General features: G+C 38.0%; 1 protein-coding gene across 1 annotated transcript; it reads right to left on the bottom strand.

Moving 5' to 3' along the window:
* Positions 1-1,132: 1,132 nt before the first annotated feature.
* LOC138143568 (large ribosomal subunit protein eL31-like) lies at positions 1,133-12,979 on the bottom strand. Its single transcript, XM_069064820.1, has 3 exons — positions 12,967-12,979; positions 1,542-1,676; positions 1,133-1,380 (listed from the first exon to the last, which is right to left on the bottom strand). The coding sequence occupies exons 1-3, from the start codon at positions 12,977-12,979 to the stop codon at positions 1,133-1,135; spliced, it is 396 nt and encodes a 131-aa protein (XP_068920921.1).
* Positions 12,980-13,379: the final 400 nt, after the last annotated feature.

Here is a 13,379-nt window from a genome sequence, read left to right as displayed (position 1 = left end):
AGAGAGAGAGAGAGAGAGAGAGAGAGAGAGAGAGAGAGAGAGAGAGAGAGAGAGAATTAACAAGATAAACAGGTTAAAAACTTATGGAAATATTTGTGAAACAAACATATCACATCCCCAAAATATAAGACTGACAATAATAATATCTCATTGGATTTGTTGAATGTAACAAAAAATTATTTACCTCTAGATAGAATTTTTGAAACAATGATTATCAAAATATAGAATCATAAGCCTTCCCCTCACAATGGATGGCATCCATATGTGTAGCAGGTCAACAAAGAAATATTGCATAAATGACCAGGTTATGAGGATTTGGAGAAGAGATTATTATGTAATTCCAGAACTAACTGTAACCAGCAGACATTACAAATGGGTGATTCTCTTAGCACAGTACCTAGCATATAATAGGCACTTAAAAATGTTTACTTGAATCATTGTCCAGACTTATTAACCAATATAAATTCTACAAGTGCTGGAAGTGATGTACTAATATATCACTAGAGTCTGTAGAAATTTAGCCACCTACTGAATACCTACCAAGATATGGCACCTGGTCAAGAAAAAAAATTGTTCCTAAAAGAAGAGACAAGTTCCCCAACAGAAATGTAATCCTCAAAATATCCTTGAAAATTCAAACAAACTGAAGTAGAAATAGATCTTTTTCATGGAAAGAACTGTTATCCACAATCCCCTAGACTTAATAGTATCAATAAAATACTTAAACATAATGTTTTTATATATGTAATCATTCCAAATACAGTTTCCAATTTATGATATACAAAATGTTTTTAGAATATGTCAAAAGAAATTAAAACCATGTGGTGATCAAAATGAAGTACATGTCATTCTCTTTGTCCATTTTCCTGCTAGAGATAATCTCATGATGCTTTTAGTGAGCCCATAGAAAAGGAGCTTACATTCTAATATTTTAATTAATTATGCAAAGCAGCTATTTCATCCTTCTATGCATCTACAGAATATCAAAAATAAAGGAACAAGAGAAAGATAGTGATTGTCTAATCATTTTCTCAATGGTGAGAAGAATGAGATAAAAATATTATCTCTTATACAAGATGTCCTGAAAGTCTTTTTTTTTTGACATTTTATAAATATTTAAATGAAGGTCAATTTAGTTTTCATCCTCATTGACTGTCTGTAAGATTTTGAATGTAGTGACAGGCACATAAGTAACCAACATATACAACTTGTTTGGTGAATCTTCATCCTCATTGCGTTTCCTGGACAAATGTATATGGTATGGGATATTCCTTATTCCTTTGGCCCAAACAGCTTTGTTGAGTCTGGTGTCAATGCCTACATCTGGAGTTCCCACTTCTTTCCTGTCAATTTTGTGGATTTTGTTTAAAGCCCGAGGAGCTCACTTTTTGGTTTTTTTTGTGTTCTTTTTGGAGGGGGGGGAAGGCAGTGACTTGCCCAAGGTCACATGACTAGTTTTGTGTTATGTCTGAGGTTGGATTCAAACTCAGGTCCTTATGACTCTAGGACAGGATTCACTGTGCCACCTAGCTGTACCCCACCTCCCCCCAGGTTGTTTTTGAAGACTACTCCATAAATGCTCTTGGGAATGTTGATGGTATAGTCTCTGGTCACAACCTCATTGATGGTGGAATGTCCCTTCTTCTCTCCACCTTTCTTTGCGGGAGCCACCCATCCTGGGACCAGGTCAGAAAAATGTCCCGAAAGTCTTAATACAGTTTAAAGGCTTTTGGAACATTCTGTACAATAACAAGTTTTATTTTGCATCACTTCTGTCAAATCCCCAGTTTGACATGCTAAATATTTATTAAATGCTTTCTGATTGACACATACATGGTATATTGATATTATATATTAATATATAATAATATACAGTAGCACAATATATAACAATATTTTCATGATAATTGTAGTTATCATTTATCTAGCACTTTAAACTTTCAAAATACTTTACATATATTATCTCATTTTGAGGCTTACAAAGTATTAAAACTGTTTACAACATTGCACCTTCATATTTTTCTAACCTTCTTATACTTCCTTTTAGGCATTCTAAAATCTTATTATATTGATTGACTCCTCAGTACTTGGAGAAAACACTCCCATCTCCCTTCTCTATTCCTTTTCACTGGCTCTCCCTCCTGCCTGGAATTCACTCCCTCCTCACTTCTGACTCCTAATTTCCTCAACTCCTTTCAAGAATCAGATAAAATTCCCTTCAGAAGTCTTTTCGTGGTCCTGTCAGCTACTAGTGCCTTCTTCTCTGACATTAGCTATTCTAGCTGTTTCTTTTATGTGCCTAGATATTGTGTTGTTTTTTTTTTCTTATTAAAAAGTGAAGCTACTTAAGGGCTGACTAGGACAATGTTTTTTTTTTCTTTCCCTTAATTGCCCACCACTTATCACAGTACTGACCCATAAAAAATATTTAATAACCTCTCAAAAATACTTAACTAACCTTAACTAACCACATAATAAATGCTCAACAAATGTTAACTAACTTCTTACCTCATTCACATAGAAAGAACATTTAATTTTAAGTCACAGGGCTTGGGTTTGAATGCTTATTATGTTTCACCTTGTTACCAGGGGGGCTTTGGGTTAGTTATTTAAATCCCTTCCGTCTATTTCCTTATCTATCAACTAAGAACAAGAATAGCAGTAGTACCTAATTTATAGGACTACCAGAAAAATTAAATAGGATAATGACAGTGTAGCAGAAACATCCTTGGATTTAGAGTCAGGAGAAACCTAGCTTTACATCTTGCCTCTAGTACTTACAAGTTATCTGCCTTTGGAAAAAAATAATTTTGCCTCTCTGAGTCTCAGTTTCCTAACCTGTTTAACTATCAGGCAGCACTGATCACCACTAACAGGACCTTATGTCATTCTTAGGATCTAGGACGTCCTGGGAAGTCCTATTCATACATTAGTAGTTTGCACACACAATGCTAAGCGGTCCTGAATAAATTCATTCTTCTATATGGTTTTCAAAGAGTCACTCATTTCCTATCACTGAGCTTTTCTTTCTCTGTGAAGTGAAGCTCACTTATGGTGATCTGTTCAATTAAAATGTAGCTATGATTATCCAGCCACTGAGGAAACCCCAGTCTCCATTATTATTTGCTGGCTTAAAGAGCCCAAGTCATATGATGCTAGTATAATGGAGATGATTCCATATAAAGGTAAAGAATCATGCCTATCTACCTTATTCTATGTTTATGCTTGGAATAGAGTAGATAAATATATATATATATATATATATATATATTTATATATACACAAATACACACATTGCATATATGTGTATATATACATGTATGTATATTTCATTGTTCAGTTGTTTCAGTTGTGTCTGACTCTTCATGATCTCAGTTGGTTTTCTTGGCAAAAATACTGGAGTAGTTTGCAATTTCCTTCTCCAGTTCATTTTACAGATGAGGAACTGAGGCAAACAGAGTTAAATGACATTTATATCTTTATCTATATTTATCTATATATGCATGTACATGCATGTATACACAACATACGTGTGCATATAAACATATGTGCACATATATGTGTAGCTATATTTTATTTGTAACTACATCATATATTAACATCATGTGCTTGCCCATATATGTGTACTAAATATATATATATATATATATCCATATATGTAAACATATATATATATATATATATAACTAGAACATAATCAGTAATTTTAAGTAAAGGTTGTGAACCTTCTCCTTTCTTAAACCATTTAAAACCCTTTGTTTCCCCTCCCCCCACCATGAAATAGGAATTCTGGGAAAAAGTACAATTTGAAATTTGAATTTTCATCATTGACCTATGACACTGTTCTTCAAGCAGACAAAGGAGTGTCCCCTCAGTGTTTAATTTGCTACACAACAAAGGCAGATATTCTTGAGAAATTCTAAGCCTGTAATCTGTAACACAAAGAATGGAACCAGGATGTAGCTCTCCAGCAGGTCACCTTCTAAGTTTCTTCTCTCATACTGGCAGGAGCATCCAACTTAATCTGGCCATAGCCATCATGGAACAAGGTGAGCAAAGTCAGTGACTGGCTTCAGCCAGGAGAAACCTGCCGCCAGTGCTGGTCCTGGCATGCCTTTCTCTTGGAGACTGATGTGGCACCCGTCTGCTCTGGCAGCTGTGTCCTGTCACATCCTTTTTTCATTCCCTAGCCCCCAAACTCCACTCAGCCAGCAAGAAGAGTGTATGACAGCAGGGATCACAATATCACAGGTTCAGAGTTTGAAGGGACCTCAGAGGTTATCTAGCCCAGCCACTTCAATTTTGCAAATGAGAAAGTGACTCGCCTTGGCTAGGAAGTGACAAAATCAAGATGTAAAACCAGGTCCTTTGATTGAAAATCCTGTGATCTTTCTACTCTACCATCTTCTCCTTTAGAATAACGATGGTGCCAGTTCCATAGGATTATTGCAAGACTCAAAATGAAATTATTCATCTGAAGTTCTTTGCCAACTTTAAAGAACTAAATAAATTTCAGTGATGATGATGATCCCAGTGATGATTCTATCTATAGGAATGTATCATCAGTGCTCTGCAATTGGAGATACATCAGCATTAAAATAAAATGGCAGGCAAGAAGGATAGAAGTAAAGCCTGATATAACAGGCCCAGCAAATTTCTAGGAAAGTGTCCTAAAGGTGACTCTTTCCTTCTCGTCCCTCTCCTTCTCTTACTTTCTTTCCCACTCCTCCCTCCCCCTCTGTCTCTCCCTTTCAGTCTCCTCCTCCTCCTCCTCTTTCTTCTCCTCTTCTTCCTTCTCTTCTGACTCCTCTTTCTCCTCTCCTCACTCTCTCTCTGTCTCTTTCTCTCACACACACACACACCTTAATCTATTAGCATGTATTTATATATTTATATGTATTTATATCTATTAGCAATGACTCTGAAGGCCCCAAAGGGCCTTTACCACCCTGTCAACACAAAGCAAATTGACTCTCTCTGGGGATCACCCTGTGGGTTGCCTGTATGAGACATTCTCAGTGCATCATATATCTTGAAACAAAATTCCACCATGCAATGAGAACAGAAGCTTGCTGGGGGGATGCTTTGGCTCTCTGCCCCCCCCCTCTTTTCAACCTTATGGCACTCAGCATTTTCTACTGCTCTGATTTCAACCATGTGACAATGTGGTTATCTGCCTCACTGCACAACATCCTCCAAATCTACGTTTTGCGGAAGTTTTTTTTTTTTTTTGGTAAAACAAAGATACAGATAAATAATCAGTATGATTAACTACTAAAGAGGGCTCTAAAAATACATTTGGTATTCATTCCCTGGAAAGTGAACATCTAAGGCTGTCTGGTGATTCTCAACCATGGCTTTCAAGGTGTGTGTGATGGAGGTGGAGGACGATGGTTGGGGCATGATAACTATGGATGACTATGGATGCTGCATCTTTTTCTCCAAAGCAAAGTACATTTTATCTCTATTTCAGTCCATCATGGCTAATAAAGTGCCGTGGGATGCTGGGATCTATCTACATTTGAACCTATGGAATAAATTCACGGAATTCTACTTCAAAATCCAGCATTGTCATTGACTGTGTGGCTTTGGGTAATATTATTAACATTACTAGACCTCAGTTTTCTCCTTTATAAACTGAGAGTGTTAGACCAGATTTCTAAAATCCCTTTTAGATCTATGGATGATTCCATGATAAATTTTCCCCCTAATATTGCTGGCATACTTAATCCGTTGGATGATAAGCATAATTTACTTTCCCTGACTTCATCACATCCTCAAGAATACTGAAGCCCTTTAGGGTTTACACAGCACTTCCCTCAAGGTAAACCTGTAAGATAGGGAGTAAAGGATCATTATTTCCATTTTATAGATTAGCAAATTAGTAACAATATGGGACTTTTCCAGTGTCACACATCTGGTAAACATGGGAACAAAAATTCAAATTCTGACCTAACTAGGAACCTAGCTGTCTTCCCATCATCATAATATGTTTACTCAGCTTACAAGCACCAATGTTCAATCAGGAATCCCCTATGACTGTAGCGGGATGGGGGTGGGGGAGTGGGGGAGGGAAGGGAGAAAAAATGTTAGAGGAAAAATTTCCTTTGATACATATGTAACTTTGCTTCCAAATTGTGACAGAGACTAGAATCATGAAGACCCTTACTTATTCCTGGATACTTAGGAAGTTCAAAGAGCTCAATGGAAATAGTCTGTGAGAATCTTTTATTTTAAGTTCATCAGCTGGATGACAAAATAAAAGTAATCAACTGTGTGAACATGGGTATACCGCTTTTCCTCTTGGGGCTCAGTTTACTTGTCAGTAAAATAAGGGTATTAGACTAAATCATCCCTCAGACTGCTTCCAACTCATGCACCAAGGATTCTATTTATGCAGCAGGTGACTGAGAGGTCCTGAGAGCTTAATGATAATAATAAAAATATAATGATTATAATGATAGAAATAAGTAGCTGATTTATATTGTACCTGCTATGTGCTAGGTGCTGTTCTAAGTGATTTACAAATATTTGCTTTCATTCTTACAATAATATCGGGGGGGTAAGGTTTTATTATCTCCTTTTTACAGATGAGGAAACAGAGGTTAAGTGACTTGCCCAGGGTCATATAGGTAGTAAATGACTGAGGTCATATTTGAATTCAGTTCTTTGGGACTACAGGCACAGTGATCTATCTTCTATAGCACCTAGATGCCCCAATGATAATGCCCCATGATAACTCCTTATAGTGGCCAACTCTTTGTTGTGAGATTTTGGTCCCCAATATTTTATTTCATCATGTTGCTTTATTGATAAATTAGCACAGCTCTCATTTTTGTAAGGGCTACATAAGCAAAGGATAATTTCTAACTGGTCCTACTAAGGTGAAAAGGATTTAAATTTGGGCCCAGCAATGCACATTGTTCATATTTATATTCATGCTTAAGCTTACATAAAATGCTCATCAGGATATTTTCATTTGGCAACCATTATTCAAAAGGCCTGCTCAGGAAGGAAAGGTTTGCCATAAGCATTAAATAAGGTGGAGCCACATTATTAAATAAGATTTTTTTGATGTTTTGGAAAAGAAATAACTAGTTTTTTAATGATATTATTTTCCTTTCCATTGACAAGTGAAAGTATGCAAATATATAAGCAAAAAATCATAGGACCTGGGGTTTACATATCAGTTTTGCCCCTTACTATCTGCGTGAGCTTGGACAACTCGTTTAAGCCATCCCGTTCTTAGTTTCCTTATAAAATGAAGAGATTGGACTAGATGACCTATAAGGTCTAAATCTATGTCTAAAGCAATGATCCTATGATTATTTTGTTGTTATTTTCTTCTGAGCTTTTGATTTGATCAGTGTAAGGAGTTCCCCATCGTGGAACATCCACCAGAACAGAATAGCAACTATTCTCTAACTTGAAATATTACAGAATTGCTTGGGGCACTGCATTGAGAATTTATCTGGCTTGCCCATGTCCACTTAGCTACATTGTGTCAGGTGTGGAATTTGAACCCAGGTCTTTCTTTTGTCTTTTTGGAGAGGGGAAGGCAGGGCAAGTAGAATTAAGTGACTTGCCCAAGTTCACACAGCTAGTAAGTATTAAGAGTCTGAGGTTGGATTTAAACTCAGTTCCACCTGACTCCAGGGCTGGTGCTCTATTCACTGTGCTACCTAACTGCCCCCTTGAACCCAGGTCTTTGTGACTTTAGGACTATTCCCGGTAGAAGCATGACTGCTCCAGGTTCCACCTTCCCCAATCAATGTAGAAAAGAAACTCTGAACAAACTTTGGAGCTGCAAAACCCACAAAATGACACAGAGAAGCTAACTTCCCACTGAGGACTGACTGTCAGGCTGGCAGGAATCGGCAAGCATATTGCTCTGGAAGTTGAGCCCAGGCCCCCATGAGCCAGAGGTTTTAGCCCCAGGGGAGGGCCTGACCAGACACCAGTGGAAGGGACTCCAGATATGCAGCTGTGGCCCTTTCCAGAATTATGAACAAATAGATGCGAAGGACAAAGTCAGAGGTCAATGCAGTCTGGACTTTGGGACCCAGTAAATGGGAGTGCATTGGCTTTTGCCCCCTGGGAGAGAAGCCTCTGAGATGCCAGCACAGCCAGCCAGCTCCACGTGGCAGCTTCAGCTCCTGGCCTACATAGTGTAGGGGAATCAAATGACCAATGTGAGGGGTAATCACTCTTGCTTTTACCTGCTTGGACCTGGATTGCAGTCTAGGATGGAGGTCCTGGGGCATGTGTCCAGCTTGCCAAAGCATGTGGAAGCCTCAAGAGGACACCCATCTAATTGTAATATAATATCAAGCAAAGGCAACTTCCCAGGTTCAAAATACCAGCATAGGTGCTCTCTATTTTGTTCAGTAACAAACCCAGAACAGAGAAGATCAAAACATGACATCATTCAAAATACAGCATTTACTAAGTGTGATTAAATAATCTCCAAGGCCTACCCCACCCCAGGACTTTCCAATCATTCAATCAATTACAAAGTCTCAGTTCCAAATACTTCTCCACCCCTAGGCTATACCTTAATTAAGTCCACCACAAAGCCCCTCTTCTCAAATGGAGATTAGTTTCCAAACATAAGTAAAATACATTCATTTGCTCAACCATAGAACACAAAAAGGTCAAAAGTTCCCCACCCCTAGGATCACAATTGAATCTACCCCAGAGTTACATCAAGTTTAAACACAGCACTTAATACCCAAATGGAGGTCTTTTCTTCATCTTGACACGAGGCAAGTTCTCAGCAATCTTAGTTCCTGGGGAGACAAGGCTTAGCAAGGCCATAAGATACATTGCCAGTCCCTTCATGAATTTATCCTCTGTCTGTAGAACAGTCCTAGAACCCCTGAACACATTAGCAAAGCCCTCTCCCAGGATTTCTGTAAACATACAACAAGAAAATCCTTCTTCAGGGCTTCTGAACCAACAGAAAGGCTCCCAGACCCCTGCAACAACAGCACTGTCCTTCACCAGTGGACAGTATTCATTCTGTCTGCCGGACAGTCTCCAGACCCCTGCAACAACAGTACTGTCCCTCACCAGTGGACAGTATTCACTCTCAGTACTGTCCCTCACCAGTGGACAGTATTCACTCTCTGTCTGCAGGACAGTCTCAGGCCTTCTTAACCAAATGCCAGGTTCCAGGACTTCTTCAACAGGACAGTCTTTCACCAGTGGACAAATCTGGCAAAATAACATCAAAACAGACAGACAAAGTACCAGCAAAACAGCCATGTCTCCTCAGTCCTTGGCAGCTCAGGGGGCAGGTCTCAAAAGTCCCGGGCAATTCAAAGCGGCCACCAGCAATCTCTTAGTCTCTCTCTCTCCACGAGGTGCTGCTTCCAAAAAGAACTTCCGCCTCTCTCTTGTCTCTCCAAATCTACATCACCAGCTCCTCCCACTTCAGGACTTTCTTTTCACATCAACAAGCCCATCCCACAGGTGGGATTAACAAACTCTGGGTTTTAATACAATCAATTTGAAAACCAAGCCAATACAGGGGAATCTTTAATTGCCATTACTATCACACTAATACCTCCAGCAGCTGAGAAAACCCCAGTGTTTGGGACGAAAGCTCCCCTGTCTGGTGGCAGAGTCCTATTGTGGCAAAAAGCCCAGGGATCAAGTGACTGAAGGGTGACATGACCAGGCAAAGGAAACAAAGCAGACAGAAGATTCCAACATTAGACTCCTATTTTGTGGACAAAAAGGAGCAAAGCATGGAACAGGAGGAAGACAGTGAAGTCAGTACTCCTGCAACAAAAGCTTCAAAGGAAAATACGAGCTAGTTACAGGCCATAGAGGACCTTAAGAAGCAGATAAGAGAAGTGGAAGAAAAATTTGGAAAAGAAATGAGAATGATGCAAGAAAATTAGGAAATGAGAGTCAACAGCCTGACTGAGAAAAATAATACCTTAAAAAATAGACTAACTCAAATGGCAAAAGAGGCTCAAAAAGGCAATGAGAAGAAGAATGCCTAATAAAGCCAAATTTGCCAGATGGAAAAAGAATCTCAAAAGCTCACTGAGGAGAATCATTGTTTCAGAATTAGATTGGAGCAAATGGAAGCTAATGATTTGATGAGAAATAAGATGCTGTTAAACAGATCCAAACAAATGAAAGAATAGTAGGCATTGTGAAATATCCCATGGGAAAAACCACTGACCTGGAAAATAGATCCAGGAGAGATAATTTAAAAATTAATGGACAACCTGAAAATCATGATCAAAGTAAGAACCTAGAAATCATCCTCCAGGAAGTGCTCAAAGAAAACTGCCCTGATGTTTTAGAACGAGAGGGCAAAATAGAGGTTGAAAGAATCCACCGATCACCTCCTGAAAAAGATCCCAAAAAGAAAACTCCTAGGAATATTATAGCCAGGTTCCAGAATTCCCAGGTAAAGGAGAGAATATTACATGCAGCCAGGAAGAAACAATTTGAATTTCATGGAAACACGATCAGGATAACCCAAGACCTGGCAGCTTCTACACTGAGGGATCAAAGGGCTTGGAATATGATATTCTGGAGGTCAAAGTAGCTAGGATTAAAACCAAGAGTCACCTACCCAGCAAAACTGAGTATCATGTTTCAGGGAAAAATATGGTCATCCAGTGGAATAGAGGACTTTCAAGCATTCTTGCTGAAAAAACAGAGTTGAAAAGAAAATTTGACATTCAAATACAAGAAGTAAGAGAAGCTTGAGAAAGTAAACAGGGAAAAGAAATAATAAGGAACTTATCAAAGTTGAACTATTAACATTCCTACATGGAAAAACAATAATTGTAACTGATGAAACTTTTCTCAGTATGAAAATAGTTGAAGGGAATAGAAATACATATGTGTATATATGAGGGTATATGGGCATATGAATACCTATGCGAATGTGTGCATATATGTTTACAGGTATACATAGATAGAGGGCACAGGACCAATTTAACAGGAAGGGATGATACTTAAAAGGTGAAATTCAGAGGTGAGAGAGGAATATAACGAGAGGAGATGGGGAGAGACAAAATGGGGTAAACTATCTCATAAAGAAGAGGCAAAGGAAAATGGTTACGATGGAGGGGAAGAATATGAAGGCAAAATGGAATTTGTCAACCTTATTCTCATTGAATTTGGCTTGGGGACGGAATGAAATACACACTAAATAGGCTATCTCACCCTACAGGAGAGTAGGGGGGAAGGGTGCCAGAGCAGGGATGATAGAAGGGAGGGCAGGCTAGGGCAGAGGGAAGTTGGAAGCATCCACTTTTGAAAAGGTACGGGATCAAAGTAGAGAATAGAACAAGTTGGAGGTGGGATAGGAGGGAGGGAAATATAGTCAGTCTTTTATAATATATCTACTCTGTTATTATTTTGCATTAGCTACACATATACTGAACTGCTTATCTTCCCAGTAAGGGTGGGTGACAAGGGAGGAAGGGAATGAATCTTTAATTCAAAGTTTTAATATCAAATGTTTATATATATATGTATATATATATATATATACATATATATATATATACTATTATTAATGCTATTTTACATGTAATTGGGAAATAAGATATATAGGCACTGGGGCATAGAGATCCACCATGCCATACTGGAAAGCAAGTGGGGTATGAGAGAAAATATGGGAGAAACAGATTGGAGGAGAGGATATCATGTGGGGCTGCTATTTTGGGGTGGTGGGTAGGGGAATAATGGGGAGAAAATGTGTAACTCAAAATCTGGCAGAAATGAATGATGTAAATAAGAAGTTAATAAAGCTTTTGAAAATGGAAAAATAAAGAAAAAAGAAAAAAAGAAAATACTAAAAACATTTTATAAAAGTATTAATTGTTGAAGGTAGGAAGAAATTATTTAATACAGTGAGCAAAATGCAATCTTGATGTCATCAAGACAGATAAGAAGAACAACCATATGAATATAATCACTAGTACATGTGATTTTAAAATAAACAAATTTTACAAACAAAAAATAAAAGACTTTTCCTCTATTCAGTATACCATAATCCCCCCCCCCTTCCCGCTCAGTAATAAGGGTGAAGTGACTTTTCCAGAGTCATATAGCTAGGAAGTGTCTGAGACTATATTTGAATTTATGTCCTCCTCACTCCAGGGCCAGTACTCTATCCACTGTGCCATCTAGCTGTCCCTACAATACATCTCCTATATTGTTAATCAAACAACAACAAAATAAAATTCCCCCAAAACAAACAAAAAAATAAGCAAGTAAAAGTTTATCATCCTTTTGAGCTAATCATAGTGTCAACTTACTAAAAGCTAAAGGATCTTGTATATTTCTTGTCCAAATCCCTCACTTTGGAGATGGCATAAATATGATCCAAATATGACATATGACTTACCGAAGGTCACTTAGAAGTAGGACATAGTAGAGCAAGATTGAGGTCCTGATCCTATGACTTCAAATATTCCCCAGAACAATCCTTCCTCAACCCTTTGTTCCAAGATAGGTTCTTTAATAGAAGATCTATTTCTGTGGTAAGTCCCTCCAGGATAACCTCATAACCCATCTGTGCCTTCTAATTTTATGCAATTCTTGCCAATGTCCTTCCGTAAATTGTTTACTCAGATGAAGGCCTACCTCTAGGTCTTTTAACATTCTAAGTCATAGGACCACAGATCTGGAGCTAGTCATTAGACCAACAACCTTAATTTGCAAATGAGGAAACTGAGGCCTATAGAGGTTTTAATTCCTTATCTAGTGATTCCAGCATTCTAAACCTTTATTTTGTAACATCTTATCCATATGTCTTGCTACATGACAATTCTACCTCTTTCCCCCCAATCCTATGTGCCTTGAAATGTGCATAAATGTGTTTGATGTCTTATATCTTCATAAATTTGTATCTATCTCTAACTCTTCTCTCTACTCACAAACACATACATCTGTTATAGAGTTTGCCTGTATGAACTGAAAGGTTACCTGACTTATCCATGATCCTAGAATGTCAGTATCAGAGGATTGATTTGAATAGACCCAAAGTCTGCAGCTCCAGCATTTTATGTGCCTCTTATGTGTGATATATACTTAAAGGAAAAAAAATGACAGCATAGAGCCTATATCAGACTATATTATTCAACTCTTCCAGATATGATTTTTGTTAGTGCAAAACTACTCATAGAATATCGTGCATGTGCATGGATTTAACATTATTGTTATTTTAGGAAGGCTTGGCACTTAATCCAACTACACTTTATAGCCAGGATTTAAGCAAAATGTTCATCAGTTGAGATACAGTATTGGTTGTTTCAATTTACATGTATACTTCACTCTTTTGAATTCTAAATAACTAGTTTTAAAAATTAATCCCTATAGTGCTAGTCTCTTTTTTTTGG

Source organism: Petaurus breviceps, unplaced genomic scaffold, assembly GCF_028583685.1.
Source record: "Petaurus breviceps papuanus isolate PSGF00001 unplaced genomic scaffold, PetGlider_PUasm1.0 90644, whole genome shotgun sequence".
In the NCBI taxonomy this organism is placed as follows: domain Eukaryota; kingdom Metazoa; phylum Chordata; class Mammalia; order Diprotodontia; family Petauridae; genus Petaurus; species Petaurus breviceps.
This window is presented reverse-complemented; position numbering and strand designations above follow the sequence as displayed.